This window comes from Atractosteus spatula, chromosome 11 (assembly GCF_055471065.1).
Source record: "Atractosteus spatula isolate fAtrSpa1 chromosome 11, fAtrSpa1.hap1, whole genome shotgun sequence".
NCBI lineage: Eukaryota > Metazoa > Chordata > Actinopteri > Semionotiformes > Lepisosteidae > Atractosteus > Atractosteus spatula.
In genome coordinates, this window is record NC_142716.1 from 32519751 (window position 1) to 32542380 (window position 22630).

At 41.8% G+C, this 22630-nt stretch overlaps 1 protein-coding gene across 10 annotated transcripts in view; it reads left to right on the plus strand.

Annotated features, from left to right (window-relative positions):
• nfia (nuclear factor I/A) overlaps positions 1–22630 on the plus strand; it is a 205887-nt gene that overhangs the window by 128014 nt on the left and 55243 nt on the right. For all 10 annotated transcript variants that reach the window (XM_088927539.1, XM_088927543.1, XM_088927540.1 and 7 more), the window contains exons 4-5: positions 9324–9398; positions 18834–18951. In XM_088927539.1, coding sequence (XP_088783665.1) covers positions 9324–9398; positions 18834–18951 — 193 coding nt within the window. The remainder of the gene's footprint in view (positions 1–9323; positions 9399–18833; positions 18952–22630) is intronic.

Consider the following 22630-nt stretch of genomic DNA (forward strand, 5'->3'; position numbering starts at 1 on the left):
TGCAAAGTGATGTGGTGGCAACCAGGGTAAGGGTTAAGGGTTAGAGACACTGCTGTGCACATTCAGTAAGACAAGGACAGAAGATATCCTTCTTTATACCCATGCTTTAGTGCAGTGAACCTGTAGCCATCAAAGCACTTCTGTGTTTTCAAGATGCATCTCAAAGCTTTTCCTTCACAGCGACATTTTAAAGCAGCAAGTGAGCAAGTGAGCAAAAGAGAAACATCACTGCAGTAAAGCTCAAACTCTGTAATATTCTATTTTTTCATTACCTTTTTACTCTCCCTGCCAACGTGGCAGAACCACTTATTTGAACCTGAAATTATTTTTATGAACATGTTGGGTAAATAATTGAGAACAGCATGTAAAGACAGAGGATTGATTTATAACGACAGGTTTAAGATCTGGAAAAGCACACATACTGTACAGTGCCTTGCAAAACTATTCACCCCCTTTCGGTGTTCTTCCATTGTATTGAATTACCAATGATTTCTACCACTGTTTCAAATGTGGATTAAAAATTTATGGGGGAAAGAGATTAAATGTCAACAAAAACTGGACAGAGCTAAATTATGTTGATTGCATAAATATTCACCTCCCTGAGTCAATACTTGGTTATAATTACCTTTGGTGATCATTACACCTCCAAGTCATTGTGGATAAGTCTCTACCAACTTTTCGAACTGAGATGCTGCTTTTTTCACACCTTCTTCCTTGCAAACTTGCTTAAGTTCAGTCAGGATCGTGGAGGGATTCTAGTTTTGCATCACGCTATGCAGGGATGTGTTTTCTTGAAGAATAAAAGTAAAATTGAAGAATAAGTATATCGATTTTGAATATCGATTTAATGTTTTCGGCATCATTTTAATTAATCGATTGACTGATTTTTTCTCTTTAGCTTTCGTGTCCGTCCGGTCAGGTAGTCACCAGCATTGCCCAGCCAGCCAAAAAATGCTCATCAATTCCTGGCGATTCCTGCTCCACAACACCTTGTTAGTCAGTGAAATGACCAGGCTGTTATCTACTGTCCCCTTATGTAGGTGTTTCCCAGGTGTGACAGATTGTTTTGATGGTTCTCTTTCTTCTAGAGACTTGAGGGTTTATGGGACTTGTAGTTCTTTTTTCGTTCAGGTTGGTTCTCCACACCTCCCCAGGATGTTACAGTATACAGTGTCCTCCAAAGGTATTGGGTCAGCCAAGTTAAAAAAAATGCATTTGTGATCAAGGGATTAATATAAATGATATATGCAGTATGTTTTATTTTTGCATATTACAAGCATACATTTGATGCATGTTCACATTAGAATAAAAGCATATTTTTTTCAACCCTTCTGTTCAGAACTGTTGGGACACTTTCACTTTAAGTTAATTACTCGTTGTGCTTTCAGAATGTGCTTGGAAGAACTGTATGAGATGAGCCAGAGTAGGTTTGGAACAAAGTTCTATGGACAAATGAGACCGAGATCAGCCTTTTTGAAAGTGATGGAAAGGTTAAATTGTGGAGAAAGATAACAAGTGCAGATGCTCTAAAGCACAGCAGCTGGTATGGAGGTAATGCCATGACCTACACATGCATGGCCACCTCTGGAACTGGCTCATTCATCTTTATTGATTAGGTAGCTAATGAAGGTAGAAGCAGCAGAATGAATTCTGAAGTTTACAGAAAAATGTTGTCTGCTTATGTGGAAGAAAGTGCTTTCAGACTAATTGGGCAGAGCTTCACCATGCATCATGACAATGACCCAAAACATACAGCCAATGTAACCAAGTAGTTCATCAGGAGAAGTCAGAGAAAAGTCCTACAGTAGCCAAATCAAATTTCAGATTTCAATCGAATTGAGGATATGCTGTGTGTCCTCAAGAACAAGAAAAAAAATAAAGTCAGAACACCCCAAGAACAGGCAAGAACTCAAAGTGTTTACAGCAAAGGCTCTCACAAAAGGTTTCTTGAGGTTACTAGGCACAGAACACATGTAGTTATTGCCTCAAAGGGATATGCATGCAAATACTGACTTTTACCACTCTGAAATGTACTCAAACCATTACTTGTTGTCTCTTGAAATCACTGATTGCAACACAAAGTAGATTTTTATCTAATATGATCAAAAATAATGTATGAATGCAATACCCTAAAACTAAAATGTATGTATTGTACTGTATTTATTTAATTTACATTAATCGTGCGATCACAACTACAAATTTCTTAACTGTGGAGCACAAATAAATGTTTTGGCTTTTCTGTCCTGATTGCAAAGTCAGAACTGTGGAGGGCACTGTCTGTTTGTTCCAGCTGATTAAGATATCCATGAGTCCTATAAGAAAAGAGGCACTGGAAATGTACAGTAAGTACAGGTACTGCAATGCAGTGAAAATGAATTCAGGCCAATTTGCTTCTGACAGAATTTATTCCCAACACTGGGTGAGATTGGCTGTTGTCTTCTCCTCCTTTTGTTCATCTTTCTCCTTTTTCTTCTGTTGTTGTCATTATAATCATTTCTGTGGGTATTCCAGGAACTGCTCATGTGCCCAATTGCTGGAAACCAGTTATTGCCTTTTGGAAACATGAGCACACAGGCATTCATTTAACAAAGTTTAAACGTGTACGGCAGATACGATAAGCTTTGTAATTTAGAACATGTTTTAGATTTAAATGGAAGTGGCTTTGCAGTACTCTGAACTCTGTCACAGTTCTTTTTTTTCTGAAGGCTGAGTTACATTTGAAAATATCGAAAACCTACAATGGCTCAGTTATGATTTTTTAGTGGCAGGGGCAGCTAAATATTAAGCTACTGTTCTTTGGTGCAGCTATGCAGATGTCGTTTGTGAGAATCCCTATACACTTCTTTGCATGTCCTTTTATTTATTTATTTATTTAAATTATTATTACTGGTTATTTGTGTTATACCCACTGGATTTGTAATAGCCACATCCTGGTATGCAGCTACAATATGAACCATGCCACCGCACACAGGGGAGAATGAGGTAATGTAGGCAAACTCCTCTAAGCCACCCATTGCCACGCCTTTACAGCCCCATACCTGAGGTTCAACAACAACAAGAGGAGAGCACCCAGGAGGCTGCAGGGGGCGCTGTGTCACTAGGAGCAAAGAGATCCCTAACTAATCCCACCCTGCTTTTGGCGGTACTCAGCCAATTGTGCACGGCCGCTTGGGAAGTCCCGACCACAGTCAGCTAGTGACATACAGTATCCCAGGTTCAAGCCCATGATCATAGAGCTCTTTCTGCCTGTTCCCAAGTGAGAATCTCTGCCCTTTTCCTTTCTTTTTCACCCGCCTCTTGGTTAAAGTCTCAGATTGTGTGAAACTCAAGCCCATCCCTCCAGTCAGTGTACTGAGCACAGCTGCAGGCCATTATTTTTGTTGAGCTATGGAAAGCCCTTTGGAAGTTCTGAGAATTGCACCTACTGGAGCCAGAGTGTATATCTCCAAAGACTGGGTAGCAATGCAAACAGGATTCCATTGCATCAACTCATTTCCCAGTAATTGTGCTTTTGAGGTCTGCAGTGTTATTGTTGTGTCAGAGTATCAATATTCAGCAGAGTGGAAACTTTGACTTTACTTGCAAACTCAGGGTATGTATATGGGCTCCTGCTAGAGGTAGGGAAGGAGGTCTGCTTTCAGTCCTTGATTTTAGCTGATGTAAGCTTTTTTGCTTGTAATGAGGCATAGATATTATCCATTCAATGCTGTGCTATTTTATTTATTATTCCTACACGCTATACTGTATACCTCTCCTGATTTAGACACAGTTGCAGTTACAGTTGTTTCTGTTGTTGGCTTTATGGCTTATTCTCAGACTGACTGTAGAATGCAGTTTAATAGCACATCATTATTTCCCATATAAATATATTTTGTTGTTTTCCTTTCACGTTTCTGCGTGAAATATGAGAGTGGGGCTTCCCAACATTTCAGAAACTTTGCTCTTAAATTCCTTTCAGCATACTTTGTCTTGGGATAAAATGAAAATCAAGTTTCAGTTTCCTCTGTCTGCCCTTGTGTATCACAGCCTCCTTCTCCCCAGTATTAGGACCCTGGGAAACATATGAAGCAAAAAAAAAATGAATTATGATCAAGATGATGGTATCCAAAACATCCCATAGGTGAAGCCTTTTAAGAACATCACTAATAACTAGATAAAAAAGTTTCAATGTTCAGCTGCCAACTTCTGCTAATCATCCATTTCTATCTGTATATTGGAGCTTGACCTTGGTCAGGTGCTGTCCAATCAATATGGCCCATAATTGGGGGATGTCTGGCATCACAGACAGAGTGTACTCAGTAGGAAACATTAACTTGTAAAAGTCAACTGTGTTATATATTATATCAGCATTAAAATCCACAAGCATTAATGAGAACATTGCTGCTGCAGACATTTTATTAGCCTCTCCTTTTTTCATATCGTCATATCGTCCCAAGACTAATTTTCCTGCTCATAGCCATCACACTCTGGACTCCACTGAGCGTCACCTTGACAAGGCTCTGAAGAGCTGACATGATCCCCAAATCACTTTGCTTCATATATCTGTTTATGGAGTCAGTGCCCCTTCCAAAGCTTTTAAGTGTTTAATAAGTAAGGCTGAGAATTATGGGTGGCACTGTGCTGCAGTGGTTACCATTGCTGCTTTGTAGCGCAGGGATCCTGGACTCACTTCTGAGCCTGAGGTGCTGTCTTTGTGGAGTTTGTATGTTCCTCCTGTGTTCACATGGGTTTTCACCATGAGCTCCGCTTTTCTCCCACAGTCCAGAGACATGCTGGTGGTTAATTGGAAAAGTGGTCCTGGTACAAGTGTGTTCGTGTTTGTGTGTGCCCTGTGATGGACTGGCATGCCGTCCAGGGTGTATCCCGCCTTGTGCCCATTGCTTGCTGGGATAGGCTCCGGCTCTTACGCGACCATAAATTGGAAATAGCGGTTTAAAATCGGATGGATGGAACTGAGGATCATGTTAGAAAATAAATACATATAAATTGCCCTCCTTTTGTGATCTTTTGATCATTCTTTTCAGAAGCTAAATTTAATGTATACATTTCTGAAGTTAATTCAATAGGAAGCAGAGCACAAATAATTAGCAAGAAACAAGACTTCGTGGCTACTTTGGAGTGGTTCATTTTGTTTGTCTATGCTCCTAAGAATTAAAAAAGGGAAAGTATTTTTAAGAAACAGATATTCACTCTCTAGAGTGTATAACCCATTCTCTAGAAACATTGTCAAGTACTTGATTAAAACATAAAACTTAGAGAAAGGGGTCACAGGCAGTAATATATCATTTAAATAAACACTATTACACTGCATAACAATAATATCATTGAGTTGTGAATAGCGTTGTCAAAGATATATAGTTCTGTCTGTGATTTAGATCTTTTATGTTTTATAGCCCAAAACCTAAGAAACTTGGGTAATTTATGTTTCACCTCATCTGTTGAGTTCAGTTGACAGCTTTGGTAGTGGGAGATTAATAGAAGAAATGCTGTTCAGATTTCTTGAAATTAATATTTAGTATGATGTGGGGACCAAAAATGGAATGGGACAGTGCTGAACCAGATAAATCTGAGAGCCTGAGAGTGTTTAAAAGTTTCACCAAGAAAGGTTCCATAGATGGCTGATATGTCAGCAGCACGTAAAGTCAGCTGCATTGCGTAAATCTGTCCCAGCTGCATCAAAGCAGCCCTGTACAGTAATTGTTATTGTTGAAATGTTTACGCAGAATGTCATTTTTCTTTCTCTCCCTCTCTGCTTTCCTTGAAAAACAAATAAAATCAGGGCAAAGAGATAGCATTTCCAAGAAATGCCATGACGCTGAAGAATGTAATATTTGGAAAGTTGATTTTTTTTAAAGTGATAGCGACGTGTGACGCGAGCTGTTTGTGAAAGTTGATACTGTCGGGCAGACCTAAGTTTCATGGCTTTGGCCAATGCTATCCAGATGCCTTTCATATAAAACGCTCACAAAGACTGTACGTCTCTTCATTCACTAGCATTTGGTACATTCGAGCCTGTCTGTAAATCTGGCACAGCTACCATTACCACAATCTGACCAGCGTGCCTTGCCCTCTCAGAATAATGGCCACCAATTTGTGATAAAAAACGTCTGCTAACTAACATGGGAGTCTTCAGTTTTTCAAAGTAGGATTTTAAATCTGTGTATCAGACTGTGCTTTGTGTAAGACATACAAACGAAGGTTTTCAATTTTACATTTCAGAAATAGTTACAAGTTAAGATATCATAACATATCATTTAGCTTGTGAGTATGGATTATACGTGAAAGTCCCAGGGCATTCTCTTGCTAAGTAGAGACTTCAAATTTAGTCTAATTTGATGTCCAGTTGCACACCTTTGGGTATTTTCATCCTTAAAAAAGACTAGAGCCCTAGCTAACCATGAGAACAACCACAATGCTACACTGCATGGAAGCTTCTATCACATTAAACAAATTATCTACTGGGTGTTTTGACTGCCTACGTAGTTGAAGACATACCTGGAAGGCTTTGCAGATTATACAAACACTACTTTATTTATTTATTTTTGTGGAGGTCCTGATCTCTCGCTGTTCCCTGGTATGGCTCGGGCCACAATGTAGCTGTAATGTGAGGACACTTTCCAAAGGTCCAAGCTTCTGTCAGTCTCCACGGAACAGTCCATCTCAGTGCCTTCCGGTTGATTGTGCCCGGCAGAAAATAAGCACTGCAACTCTAGACAGAAAAGGCTATGTTTGGATACTTATTAGTTCCCATCCCCTGCTCTGAAGCAGATCGAGTGCATCTCCAGCATCCCTGGGAATGGGTTACCTGCGGGACCCCCTCGAGAGACAGTTTAGCTATTTGGATTTCTTGTGAGGACTGGCGCTGGGGGACTGCCATCCCAGATGTTCTGCGGCACACAGGCAGCCCACTCTGGCATATTTACCCAGCTGTGTCTCATCCAGCCTCCAACCCCCGTACTCCCCAGAGACGGCACCCCTCTCAGTCCTGTGATCGGGGGAGTCTGGGTCCAGACCCGTCCCCTTCAGCCAAAGAGCATGTTTATAGAAGCTACTGAACTGCAACAGCAGACAAGAGGATCTTGCATCTTAAAAGTCAATCTCTGTAAGTTCTACATTTCCTTTAGAACTTGAAGTTGTTTTTAGAATTTTAAAGTGGTCATTGCCATTTCTCAATTCTTCTTGATCATTTTGAACTCAGGGTCCCGTGATCGATAAAACCCTTTGGCTCCTCTTTGAAAAGAGGGGAGAGGAAACACTTTTGTTTTCGGCTCTCTGCTGGCTTGTATCTGTCAGTGCAGCCGAGGTGTGCTTGAGAATTCATCGCGTGCGTCTCTGAGAAGAGACCTCTGAGATCAGATTACACCTTTCGGCCTGGCTTCCCCTGTTGTGATTGCTGAGCTCGTTTTCAGAAGGCCCCGGCAAACCAGGGGTTTGATTAACAAAGGTTTTCTCTGTCCTCTGTCAGCAGAACACACTCCAGGGCTCAGCTCTCAGAAAAAAAGCTACAAGAATTTACACAATGGGGCAGACAGAAAAAAAAAAGAAAGGGCTTAAAAAAACAGGCACGAAGGGTTAACAGAATTCTCATTATCACAGTCTATTAAGCCGAGACCAGGAAACAATTTCTAATCAACACTGGGACCTGGGCTGGGATTCGCCAGGCTTTTGTCTGCGGCCTCAGATCACTGCGCTGCTTTCACACGCGCTCCTTTCCAGCTGTTGTCCTTGAAATCCCACATAATCTCCCAGGGTCAAAGGGCAGTCAGCCATGACGATGGCAGTTAAAAGGTTATGCTGATTTCTCTCGTCCAACGCGAAGTGGAAATGGTCTCTCAACTGATAATCCCCATTAGCACCCTTTTCTTGTTTCTCCTCAGGGCTCTGCATTTTGTAGGTAAATAAGAAAATATAAAAACCTATGGTCATTTTCCTGGTTTCTCACGGTACCTACAAAAATACCTAAATCTAAGCTATTTATTACAGTGATATATCACTGCAAAACCATTTCTGAAGGAACATGGGATGCTTCCAAAACTACTTATTAAATATTTCCTTTGCTGAACTACATTTGTTGTTTTTGTCACACTCCGTGTTTTTTGGAGTGTCACATCCTCTATTTAAAGTAGTCCTTTTCCATCTATCTTAGCTTCTTTTCTTAATTTTTCATTCTCGTATGGTTTCTAGAGGGAAGACGCTACTTTAGTTTAACAGCAGGTTGATTAATGAAAGAAAATAGTAATAGCCATAAAGTCTGAAAATAGCCTGGGATGATGTTCTTTCTGTATTAGATCAGATAGTAGAAAAGAAATGAGAAATCTGCTTGTCTCCAAATGATTTATGATTTAGGAGACATCAATAAAAATATCTAAACAGTCTTTTGAAAACTCTCTTTTGAAAAGGATATTGCAGTGACCCTAAGGGAAAGCTTTGTATAGTACAAAAAGCCCTCATCCACTTAAAGACCTTGACTCCATAACTTGGTTTTAAAATCTTCCCTACGTATTGAAATCAATATATACTTGTTCGACTTTTAGGCTCAGTGTTGCAACATTAATATCATAGGTTTATATTGAGGCTCATCAGGACGCTATTGCAGCGAATGTTGGGCGAACCTGTTGTCTTCTCCATTGGTGACAGGGTCCAGAACACAAAGAGTATGTTCTGGGAAAGATTGTATAACAGATTGTGTCCCACATTTTCCACTCATATTTATGGTGGTCATCCACATCAGGGTGTAAAAACCCAACTGTGCAGCCAGTCAAACTTGGGAATATCAAGTCTCCATTATCCTTAATTTTTTTTGCTGCTGTCCTTGGTAATGTTCTCTATCAACCAGGCAGTTTATAGGAAAAAACAGAGCTGGAGTCTCAGTGGCAGTAGTTGAGTGTCCACTAGCCTTTTTGTCTTCCCATCATATCCCTGGAATGATGAACCAGCTCTTTTCTTTTTTCTTGTTGTTCAAGAAAATGGAAACATTATGCTTATTTTCACTTAGGCCATTTAGAGATCAATGGTTTCCAGTTTACTGATGACACAGAAGTAAATTATATCTGTGGTGGGACTTGTGGAATGCTTCTGGGTTAGCAACCTCAGTATTGTTTTACTGCTTAAAAACTTTTAAACCTCTGCTCTTAATGAAGATGTTATGCTTTAGATAAGTACTGTAGTGTAATCTTGTGTGATTAGCAATTACTTTGCACTGCATGTTCTGTAGTTTGCGTAACTCATAAAGAATGGGAAGCTGAGGTTATACAGATTTCGTGTGTGGGGGGGGCTAGGAGTTTGAAGCTGACACTCTGCCTTCTCTCTCCTCTCCTTTGCAGGACACTTGGGCTTCCAGGACAGTTTCGTCACATCAGGTGTCTTCAGCGTCACTGAGCTCGTACGAGTGTCACAAAGTAAGTAAAGCTTCATTCTGCCACGTTTTAAGAAGCACCCACTGGGGCATGGTTATCTGCATTGCACAGGAATTAACGGGGGAGGGTGGGTTTGCGTTCCATTTTATTTATTCGAATCCCTTATAAGTAGATGCACAAGCCGGAACAATACATGACCCAATAAATCTATCTGACCCTCAGCAGCCAAGCCCTTTTGTGTCACTATGGACTGCAGCCTTGACGGTCTTTAAGTCATTTGTGGGTAAATACTTTTATATTCATAAAATCAGCAGAATGTGCAGCGTTCACATGAACACCATCAGCTAAGTCAAAGATCAGAGAGGGATTCTGTAGATTATATAACCCTTTGCCTCCAGGATGTACTCTGAATGTAACATTAATATGCACATTAGTAATACATGGAGTAGAACAGTGATACTACTGAGGGATATAATTGATGTGATTCATTTAAAAGGGAAAGTATTGCTTTTAAATAGCCCATTTCGATATTATCCAGATATTAGGTTTGCAGGTTATACTAAAAAAGAGTTAAACAATAAGGTCTCTCTTACAACTAATGCAACTCATAGGTGTGTGAATCTCTGATTTCCCACAAACTCCATATGAGTATGAACCCTAAAGCTAATTTCACCTTCCTCACAAACCACAGATACACATGCACATTCTGTGGCTCTCTCTGTAGCCGTGCCTGAGTGCAGAATCTTCTCCCTAGGCACAAACCATAAACTATGCAAGATCAGTAATCTGCAGTGAGGTACTATTCAAAACACTTTTTGGGGTATTTAGAGAGAAAACCAAGGAATAGTGTCATAAAACAGTATGGCACGGTTGTTTGCTGAAACACATAATGGTCAATGGGAAAAGCAAATTAAAACTTGATGTCGTGAAAGAGTGCTCACAGGCACTTAGGTTAGTTTACAGTGCTTCCATTGTTGAGTTGAGATGCTTTCTTAGTTTTAGGTAAGTTTGTCTGTCCTGTAGCATTCTTGTCCAATTTTTTAAGGGGCAGCTTTGAGTGTATTCAACTTGACAGGCATCCTATTTCAGTTTCCTTCATGTCTACTCATTGCATTTTAATTGGATGTGGGTCATTTGAGTGTAATTCTAGTGCAGAATGTGGATCCTTTTCCTTTTGGGAGTTCTATTGTAGAACCGACATTGCGTTTCCTATTGTATTTTGAAATGAGACCCTACTTTCAATGGCTTAATGTAATTTTCCTTCAGATAACTCAAAGGTTTCCAGTTCTTAAAGTGCTAAAGTGGGCTCACACCATGAAGAAAATGCCACCACACTAGACAATACGTCCTCATTTGTTCAGTAGTATTGTGGTGCAAGTTGTTAGAGTTCTGGACTTATACTGTAACTGGAAGGTTGCAGGTTCAAATCCCTGCTAAGACTCTGTAGTTATACCACAAAGTACTCAGCAAGGTACATATGCTGAATTATTCCACTAAAATACCCAGATACGTAAGCTGGATCAAATTTAAGTTGTTCTGTATAAAAGTGTAATGTGTAATTGCTTTAGAAATGAGATATACAATATGGTAAAAGGTTTACATACTGTTGTAATAGTGTCAGTCAATGGACATTGTTAACAATTAAGCTGCTCTTCCAGTTTTCTACAATATACCTGTCATAGCAAAGCTTTATTTTCCTTCTGTGGTCCTTAACCAAACTGCTACGAGCTGTGCTCACCTACATTTTCAAAATTGAAAATATTTTGAGTCCCTCACGCTCGTGTCTTTCGTATCCAGAAAACAGAACACTGTACAGTATGTGATACTCTACATTACTGGACGTCTGCTTATGTTGTTCTATCTGATTGGAAGGAGGGATGCGCTGTGTTTCACTGCATCCCATAATGAAAGTGTTGTAGAAGGAATCAGGTGACAGGATTTTTAGAATTGAGAGATGCTTACAAACTTGTCTGTGCGCTCTTTGGGAAAAAAATCAGGGAACAAACCTGATGCAGTCTATATGTGGAGAATAGTTTCTTTCTGAAAAGGCTATAAGCAACAGTACCTTCTCTGACTTACTTTGGATTGCTTTTCTTCCTAATATTGTTCAACAAAAAATAGGAAACGTGTTCTTGTGTTGTGCAAATCAAGGACTACACCAAAACTCAGAAAAGGCCAGGCTTAGACATTGCATAATATTGTCAGAACTTAAATATAGTTTTTGTGTGTTGGACAACCAAAGCTGCTCTCTAGATATATTTAGACTGACCCAGCTGGGAATGCCAACATCATCTCCTTGAAACTAGACAGTACTGGTTCAGGTCCCAGACTTAATAGTGTGTTACAGCCACTGACACATTTAACCAGTGTTTTAACATTCTTCACATACAGCATCATTGAACTGAATCAGATTTTATACAGCTATAAATACCATGTGCACAGTATACTATACACTGTATACAGTATATGTCAAATAGTGAGATGTTGCACAAGGATTTAATTTAAACATTTTGGGAACATAATTCGGTCTGATTATTTTTTTTAACTGATGCAAAATCAGATTTATTATCATACATATGAAGGTGGGTTTGCTGAGACATCCCTGACATTTTAGCCGGTAGTGTGATCAGGAGCAGCAGTCTGTGTCAAACACAATTTAAATGCCTAACAATCCATTGCACTTTTAATTACAGCTGAGCAAGCACTGCCCTTTTTCCCTGCTAGATGTTTGTGTATTTTCAGTTGCACTGTGTTGCTCAAGTCTGTTAGCAGAGCGCATCTGTTTCTGTTTGCAAAATAAACACCACTGAAAATTGTGTTTACTCTTCTTCAGTTTTGTGGCTTAATGCTTGATAATATTAGTTACAGTTGTTTATTCACAGTGTATTGAGGGATAATTAGTAGTTGAGTAACTAACTTTTAAGAAAACGTTCCATCTGTAGAAAAATGTCCACATGTAGTTTAGCTCTGCGTTTGTGATTAGTCCGCAAGTGCTAATATTTAAAACTTGGCATGGGTCAAGGGTTGTTCATCGGAGATGGCTAAGAGGGGTGTTATCTTAAAAGCATTTTCTTAGGAGAAGAACACTGGTGAAAATTGGGCATGGCCATAAACACATTCTGAATAGGTCTTGAAGTTTCCTTGGGCATTTCCCATGGATTTGTTTGTTCACTAACTTTTGGGTTCTTTGAAGAAACATCCAAAAAGAGTTTTCGACCATAAAGACGGTATTTCTCTGAGATGAGGGCAGTTTGAGTTTCCCGACCTGACACCGTCTGACAGTGATGCTGTTGCACCCTGTGTGCTAGGGCAGATGAAGAAGGGGGTGGGGGGTTGAGTTTACTGTAGGTTTGGCTCTTGTTCTGCTGTAGTTAAAGGCTGCTGGGGGACGAGGAAGCAGGAGTGGCGCTTCACTTGACCTTTAAAAACTGCAGACATCCACCGCGGAGACTGACAGACCGCAGCCAGATCCATAACAGCCTGTCAATATCCGCTAACAATAGCGAATTCAAACTGCCTGTCAGCACTCACAGGCCCCTGATCAAAGGTGCATTGATCATGTTCTGGTGCGACCTAATCCAGGTCTGCCAGGGACTGAGCAGCAGCACCCACAGCAAGAGAGCGAGGTGTGTGTGTGTGTGTGTGTGTGGTGGGGGGGGGGGGGTCCGGCGAGCACACAAAGGCAGCATCTGGAAGGGGAAGTGTCTGAGCACTGGGGGGTGCTGTGGCTGCTGGGTGACTGTGGGAGAGTGAGCAGGGAGGAGAGGTGCAAGAGGGGGCTCAGGGACGGACTGGGGGGGGGGGAGATGTGTTAGCACGATTAGCACAGCCAGTGCCCCCATGGCTGCCTGCATCAGAGGCCTATGATCGTAACAAGATTAAGGAATATGCATAATTGATCCAGTTTTCTGAAAGGCGAGCGGCTTTTATCCTAACATCTGTGACATGGGGGAAGAAAAAGAAAAGCTGGGTGGCATATGCCGGATGGAGCACTGAAATTGAAAGTCTCTTTTTCAATTTTTTTCATCCTGGCCTGCCCAGTGAGTGGCAGTGCACGCAGGGGTGCGAGGGGGGAATGCGGGGGAGGCATGTTTGTTTGGATAGAAGTGGTTGCCTTACCCCTTCCGAAGGTGCAGCGTGGCTGACAAGGATACCTGCAGAATCTGGGGGTGTGCGAGAAAGTGGGGGGACCTTCCCGGTCTCTTTTGTTGACGCAGGTTCCTTGCTGGGAACTTCTTTTAGCCCAAAACACAATTCAAAGCTGTGCCTGTGTGCTCATGTGTGTGTCGTAAATCGTACTTTAGCTGACATCCAGAAGGTTTTGTTATCTGTGGTGCGCGTGTGCTTTGTCTTGATTTCAGGTAAATTGAGCTGCTTTTAAAGTGTTAATTGACTTTTGTATTTATTGCTTCATTAGCCCCTCCCTGCATTGTTAGTTGTGAAAAACTGGAAACGAGTTTGTTTTAACTGCTCATCTCTTTCCCTCTGGTTTTACTTTTTCTTTCTTAGCACAGGTCTTCTTCTCTAGCAATTCTAGTGAAATGTCTTCCATACAGGATCTGGGAGTTCAACTCCACTGGCAGTCAAAAGTCACCGAATTTAAATTGTATCTTTTCCTCAGCTTTTTTTCTTTTCATACGCGAATGAAACCACTCGTCTGCTCTTTGGCGATGCAGTTTCCCTGTTTGTTGTTTAGTACAATCCTGCCACTGCATCTCTGCAACTATCTACCGTGAGCTTTGCTGTGTGCAACTTCAGGGAATTGCATAAGCATGCAAACATGTGTGAGTATCTGTGTGTGTGTGTGCCATTGTGTGACTTTATGATGTAATTAGGCGAATGAGCAGAAAGGCAGAGCCAGTGCAGTTTCCCCATGTGCGGCTGGAGACTAAAGGTCATGGTATTGAATGGACTGCAGACTCTGCTGCTCAGCTCTCACATTGACCTTGGCTTTGTGCGCCATTACACAATTCAGTGGCAGCCCAATCGAATCTGCTTCTGTCGATCAATATCCTATTAAAGCGGCACAAAAGTCTCCATAAAGTTAGCGGTTAGCTACGTTTGTAAATGGAACTCCACATAATTGGCCGGTCAATAGCGACGGGTAATTTCGGAGATTGGGTCCGCCCTTTCATTTCTCGGGCTCCTGCTCTGCAGAGGCAGCTGTGGGTCATTTGTCTGACATGCAGAGATTAGAAGATGCCCTACACTGTCAGCTCAAAACATTCCATGCACTTCCCCCTGTTTTGGAAATCTGCAAGCACACCTAATAAAGTATGCCATCTTCCCAGGGTTTGGTATGCTTATATGCCAGGCATAAATGTGGTCATAGAAGAAGCTTTATTCTTTCTGTGTCTTACCGCTCCTCACTAGGCTGTGCCAGGATATGGAAAGGTGGCACAACAGGATGTATCAGGAATCTAAAAAACAAATTCATTTGAATTTTTGAACACTTCCCTTAATCGACTCTTGATTTATGTCGGCCATCTTTCTTCCACCTCCAGATCTGATATACTGTAGAACCTTGGCTTTCATCCTGTTGTTTCCTTTCTCCATTCACACTTGTCTTTTGTCTCTCTTCCCTCTCCTTTTTGTCATCCTTTATCAGGCTTTGCTGTTTCTCCTTCTGTTTTTTATTTTAAAAAAAAACAAATTGTATCCGTTTCTAATCTGCCTCCCACTTCCCCAGAGGAAAAAAAACGGAAGAATCTCAGGATCTCAGTCTCACAAAGAGCCGCACAAAGGTGGTAGTTTCACTCCTCTCTTATTACCTGCAATCCCTCCCAGAAGCTGTTTATAGAAAAGGGCTTTTATTTTAATTTTATTAAAGGTACTGTCAAAACTGGCAGAGGGTCCTCAGTCTGGGCTGGGACACCAGGAATTGGCTCAGCCTGCAGTGCTGAAAACTCCACACTGGCACTGGAAATGTGAGACATGTGATGAAAAGGGAATAGAGGATAAATAATAAAGGAGGAGAATCAGAGCCCAGTGGAATCCTAGGCCTAGCCCAGACGCCACAAGCTTTTCCAGCTTAGTTGCTGGGATAATTGTAAGACCTGTCCAGATTGCTGAATGTCATCATCGAAGTGTCATCGGTGTGCTATGTGCATTGAATGACTAATGATGGTCAAGATGAAAAAATTACTAAAAGGAGTCATTTTAGAAAAATGTGATTCTTGATTTATGGTTTATCTCGGCTTTACCACTAACACCATGCTGCTTTGTGGTTTTATGAAATTACTCACTTTTGTTGGAACTTAATCTGGTCCTTGACAATGTGGGAGGTCGCAACCATGAGTGAGGACATGACCTGTGTCATGGCGTGTCACAGCGATGATCGTATGAAGGTTGGACAAAACTATGAAAATTGCCCCGAAAAGCACTGTTTTTGCATATAATTGAACTCAAGTTTTTATGCTTCTATAACAATGTATAAAAGCTCTGGCCATGAGTAAGGGATCTTGCAGTTGGAATGAGTATCACTCTCTGTAGAACGCTTGAGTATTGCAATGTGCAGTCTTGTCTTGGTATTTGTATTGTTCAGTGGCACTTTCGTGTTAGGCCTTTCTTACTTTGTTTGCACTTGCAGCACTGAGTCACTTAGACACTCTTCAACTGCTCTGACAGAGGGTAGAGTAAAAAGCCATTTTAGAATAACAACCCTGCCAAAACGTTCTCCTCCCCAAACCCTGGCAAGTCTGGACCCCAGTTTGCTCTTCCTCTAAGTTCACAGACAAGTTCAGAGGTTTTTCCAAGTTGTGATTTGGACTGGTTGAGTCTCAAGGTTAAGTACTGTGGTGTAACCTAGGCAAGTGTGGAAGGCCAAGAGTCCAACATGATTCCTACAGCAATGGCGGATCTGGAGGGGTGATTCAAATTACAAAGGAAAGTTCAAAGAAGTCAGACTCTCCTTCTGCAAACTGAAACCCCAAATCTAGAAACATTTAAAAAAGATTAGAGTGTTTGGAGAAAGTTACTTCAGGTTGCATCTCTTCACTGGGATCAGGATGTAGCTTGGGATCAATAAAGCTACCAGAAGCTAAATAGAAAAGATGGGTTGAATGACTTCCTTTTATTTGTAACCGTAGGTTTTTGTGTTCTGATCTGAACCCATTTGTTGCCATGTTTGCAGTTTTATTTTTCATTTGATACCACTGCTTCAGGGGTTGCAGGATGTGCATTTCCTTTGCTTGTTTTAGGGCTGTTCGTTTGGCTATGCCTTTTTCACTTTCAGTTGTACTCTTTCAGACCGAAGAAGTACCTTGGGGGCCGGAGCTGATCGAGCAAAACACCATATTCTTGTCAGGGGCTGAGGTTTCAGGGCCTGTCAAATAGGAGCTTATAATATGAAAAGGGCTGGTTCTGTGGAGAGGATCATCCAGTTTTGAAGTTGGATGCAGCCTTTTGATGTCAATTTGCAAATCAGAATATGGACCAGTTTTCAAAGGAAGCCCTTGCAGCTTTCTGTGGCCTCTGGTCCTGATGAACTAGCTGGGAAGCACATCAGTTGCAAGTCAGCCCACTTACACCAGTCTGTGATGTTGCTTGGAAATAAAAAAACACCCTCGTCTGCATATGACTCCTGATCCCTCTCATATTGCTGTCCCTGTGCTGTGTATGGATGAATACTTTGAGCCCCAGTGCTCTTGTTGAGCTGGCTGCCTGCGCAGTCACCCCAGCTTGATGTCCTTTGACTCAGACCTACGCTGGGCAGCCTGCATGGCTAATGTATAAGTTCGGCTTGCACAAGTACAACCTGCAGTCGCCGCAGAAAAACTCCTTTTGCAGCAAAGTGGTTAATAAGTAGATTGAAACATTCTGCTAATGCACTTTCGGTTTAGGAGCAAAAGGGAACAGAGTGAGAGAGGGAAAGATCAATGCAGTCTTGATAGCTACAAGCTTCATTTGGAATCCCCTAAGCAAAAGCACTTGATAAAGCCCTTAAGAGGTAGACGCTGCAGATTACCTTTATGATTGATTTCCATTCAAGTCAGACAGACTGCAGTGTGGTCATTTTTCTAGCCCATAACTGCCGGGCTCCCTGGCCGTCTCACAGCAGCAGGGCGTCTGAATTACAGCAGCCCCGTGTGCAGGTTAGCTCTCACACAAATTACTTAACACCCCACTTATTAGCCATGCAAATTCATCAGCTTTACAGCCCCTCGTAAATAACCCCCAGGACTCTCAGAAGAGGAGTCGGCAGGAAGGGGATGACTCAGAAATTATGGCTTTGGCAAGTGTGTGTCAAAGTTTTGATTTCCTGTCAGGTTTTGCGCCTGCCTCTCCGTCAACCATTTGGGCGAATTGTGTAGTAACGTCCTATTCAATGTTAAAGAGGTATAGCACGGGGATCCGGTCCTCTCTTACAGGTGCGGGTGCTTATTAATTGCCTTATTAATTTGTATTCAGTACCAGCCTTCTACTTAATACATCTTCCTATCCATATCAGAAATACGGAGTCAGTGGTTCAAGTCATCCAAGACATCTGGAATCACAGCACAAAAGGCTGACCCATGTAACAAGTTTTACTAAGCTAAAGTAAAAAAACTAAAGAATAACACAAAATGTTGCAGGATGACTTTCAAAGTGCTGGGCAAATTTAACACCAGCTTTTGGCATCTCAGCTCATTCTGATCTCTGTTGGCAGGTGGCAGAGATCTTTCTTGTCATATTTTATTGAGTAGCACCATCATTTCTAACACTTATTACTTATTTTCCCAATACTTCAGATTTGATTTTATTTATTTATGCATACATAAAATATAATGAGACAGGGAACTTTGTATTGTACACATGGGTGTTTTTTTTTCAAGTGAAAATGTAGAGAATGTTGGCTATATTGTCACAAACCTAAGGTGAAACTGGCACTAATGTTAAATAAGCCCCATTTTGTATTCCAAAATTGTTCCTTTTTCTAGAAAACAATCATTTCTTCTTCCTTTCCAGGTCTCAGAGTTGCTAGATTTTTGCTTTTATTGTTTACGGTTTCTTCTCCTTTGGAGTCGAAAGCTTTGCACATCCCCTTGTTACTCCAGCAACATACATTTCCACATAAACTTCAGTGTAGACAAGCAGTGCAACCTTTTTGATCTGAGGGAACTCTAGGCTGTAGTGTTCTGTTGATTTTGCCACTCAGTGTTTGAAATTATTGTTAGAGGTGGGAAGTTATGGATGTAGTTCTGAAATTATGCTTGGAGATATAAAGCCCTGGTGGGACTTGTAGAGGAGTTGTAGAATTCTGGTTTGAGTTTTTCAAAAGTGAGGAGACAGCCTGGACATAATCCACTTTAATAATGATGGTTTGTAGGAGGTTACTATTCCTTATTATTCCAAGTAACAAAACCATGTTATTTTTTATGAATTAGGGAACCTTTATGACTAAAGTGTAGCTCATGAATGAGTTTTTGACTGGCAGTCAGAGAAAGTGTTAAGGTTTGCTCACCTTCCACCTGATGGTTGTTTCTCTGTCTTTCTCAGCCCCCATCGCTGCAGGGACGGGGCCTAATTTCTCCCTGGCGGATCTGGAGAGCTCCTCGTACTACAGCATGAGCCCAGGAGCCATGAGGAGGCCTCTCCCTAGCACGTCTTCAAGCAGGTAAAAGCCAGAACCCCCGAGGACTGACTCCCCTCACAGAGCAGGCAGAGGGGCTTCGGAAAATCCAGCATTATACATGACCCATGTGTTGGCTGCAGCTGTCTAAATAACACGTCCGTAATTTCCCGTTCTGAAACATTTTTAAACTCCAGTCGCAAAGGGTGTGTCCTTCTCAGAAGCTTCTATCTGAGCAGAAACTTTCAGCTGCCAGAGAATCAGGCCTCTTTGTAACGGGAGAGCCTGCAGGTGGCGTTTCTCTGAAGCTCCAATGATGTCAACAGCCCTCTTGACTCACCCTTGCTGGATGTGAGAGGAAAGTGAGATCCTTTCAAGGTGGAAGTTGACATCTTGAAAGTGAGGGTCCTGCGCCTGTTTAACTCAAGATTTTAAAGATACACAAGCTTTATAACCTGCCAAAATATCTGTAGCAAAATGTGGAGATACATACTGTAGTGTGGCATATTTTCCAAATTACTCAACTTGTTGTATCAGAATACTCATAGTGATCAGAACAGGTAAGTCCTTCCCATATTCAAGCCAGACTGGCTCATTGGGCTAGAGCCTATCCTGGTTTTCATGGCGTTTTTGTAAATGAATTACATGACCCCCCCCCCCCACCAGATAGGACGCCAAGTCCAACACAGTACCCACCAAGCAAATGCTGGTCCCTATTCATACATGTGAGAGGGCTTCAGAAACTGGACTCAAGGTGCAACAAGCAATGTCTGCAGCAGAGACTCTAAGCCACAACCCACCAGTGCAGACACTTACAGTACCCACTACTCTACACAGCCCCTGAGCTAAAATGGGCAGATCTGAAATGAGCTCTGTTTCTTAAATTACTAGATGGGACACTAATAAGATAATTTCCTCTGTACCGTCCTATTATTTAGTTTTAAGTACAGACATACATGTGGAACATATACAGTAACATTTCTGGGATCCACTGCATTGTCATCCTCTGCTACAGAACTTTCGTTTTCAGCAGATTTATAACACACAGCCATGTCCTGACATTAACAATAGCTTCTTTATGTGCCTTGCTGTATCCTCTCTGTGCTAATGCTATGGAATGGAGGGGGGAGAGGGAGAAGGGGGTGGGGAGTTTCGACAGTGCAGCCTGCGCTTTAGCTTCGTTCAGGAGTGCGCTAGCAGGTGTATTTACTGTTGACTTACGGCGGGGGTATGACCTGCTAATCTACAGGAGACTTGCCCTGACTTAATCCCCATCAGACAGCCCTCTGCAATCAGGTGGTGTGCCTCTTATAAATGTCACAGCTCTCCTCTGAGCCCCAGGATTAGGTCAGCTGGATGCCAAACAGCAGAGCAGGAGGCAGGTATGCAGAGAGAGTGATCCTGCAATGAAGGACAGTGTCCTAGCCCCAGGCTGCCTGAAGCAGTTGACTTTTTCATAGTATGAGATTAGAACCTTATGTCCTGAAACCAGGCTTTCCAAGGTTAGTTCCCACTGTTATTTAATCAATCTTGCTGACAAGCTCTTAAGAAAAGATTTTTAAGGATCTGTAGCCAACATTTTTATCTTTATTACTTTTGCAGATATAGCCTTATAAAGTCAGGCTATTTGCTAAAACAAATGTACCAGAATCGCAAACTTAATCCTGGGAATTAACCTCTTAAATCCTTGTTAGTGCAGATCTTTGTTTTGTTAATATTTAACAGGGCTCAGTGTACAAACCATGTTACAGATATGATGTCACCCCCTTGAATCCCAGGTAATGTAGAATTCTGCTCAGTCTTTTGGTGCAGCAGAGTTTACAGTTGTGTGTGTGGCTCCGAGCCCTAAGGCAACTATATTCAAGTCCCAGCACAGGACGAGCAGAGTTCACCCATCACATACACGACTGCTTTTATAATCTCCTGATGCTCTGGATTCATTGCAGTTTTTGACTGCTGAATTGTGAGCAGTTGCATCTTCCAAGCATTAAACGTACTGCAACACAGAAATAATTCCCAGGGATTGTTTTCAGATTTGGTGCAGAATAGTTTGATCAACACAGCAACATAAAAAACTAAATCGTTTTACCATCTTTGATTCTGGCACACCTTCGAAGTCAGGTACGAGTTTTCATTGGAGGAAGGTGGCTGCTTACGAAAAAGAAACCAACATTAAAGGCTTTCTGCCTTCAAGCTTACTTAAAAAAGAATTTTCTGTATACATCAGAGAAAGAAACTGAACATTGACTGTAGTTCAAACAGTGCAAAAAACACACATTCACTATACCAGGATATTGACCAGTCTTAAATTTGCAGTGCAGAAAATACTGTGTAAGCACGATACCCAGACTGTGATTCTGTAACACACATCACAAGCCCTAGTTTCTGTAACGAAAGCGTTCTTTCTGGACCCTATGCAGACGACACAATCCGGGGATGAGGGAGGAAAACACGGGGGAAAAAAAGCATCCGGGAGTTGGGAATGAAAACAGGGGGCGTGTCCATGGTGCACTGGTGTTCGGGGAAGGTGTGGCCAAGGCAAACAATCCAGAAATAAGTCCAAGGGGGAATCCGAGAGGAGGCAAAAGTCCAAAGCCGGGCTGTCCATCCAAGACAAACGGGGTTAAAAACAGGAACCAGGTCGGGACCAGCACGGGAACAGGAAAAGGAAGTAAAAACTTGATGGAACCAGGCGCTTCCAGGTCCCGGACTCGCCTGGTATGGGAATCAATGCAGAGCCCGGAATAGAGTGAGCGTCTGGCTTTTAAGGGGAACTGAAAAGGGGGCTGGAACAGGGAGCAGGTGCGGGAGATGAGTAAAAAATGAGGAAGGGCTGGAGCGTCCTTAAGAGGAGGGGTTTACGAACGTGACAGTTTCAGTCTAAACAGATTTTCCAATAAAGGTGCAGGTGTGTATTCATTCTGCTGCTGCCATCAGTAGTTACTTCAATAAAGACAAGTGAGCCAGTTCCAGAGGCAGCCATGCATGTCCAGGCAATACCATGCTTCACAGATGAGGTGGTATTCTTGGGAACATCTGAAGTTCCTTTCTTTATCCACACTTTAACCTTTTTTCTTTGTCTCATCTGTCCGTAAGGCTTTGTTCCAAAAATCTCTTGGCTCATCCTTGTACTTGCAAGCAAATTTCAAATCACAATGTCATGGCCTGGACATGCATGGCCGTCTCTGGAACTGGCTTGTTCATCTTCATTGATGTTGACACTAATGATGGCAGCAGCAGAAGGGACTTATGTGGAATAAAATGCCCCCTTATTTATTGGACGGGACTTCAACATTTAGCTTGGTAAGGACACCAACACATACTGTCAGTACAACAAAGGGTTCATCAGGAGGAAAAAGTGAAATATTCTACTGGCCAGCATGCATTACGTAGTAATCCAGTAGCAGTCCTTTCTCTTATACTGTATATTGAAGGAAGAAGGGAAATCAGAACACCCCAGGAATAAGCAAGAACTCAAAGTGGCTACGACAATAGCAACACAAATGATTACACAAAGAGTCTGGTGAGTTCATTGGATCACAGACTTCGTTCAGTTATTGGGTCGAAGGAATATGCAGCCATATACTCAGAGCCAGATTTTGGTGTCCGTAGGCCCTAACCACTTTCACTCCACAATGGGCAAAAAGAGGGGTAAACGCCAGTTGAATTACGTCGATTGACATGATGCATTTTAAAACTATTCTAATGCTAAACCACGTGATTG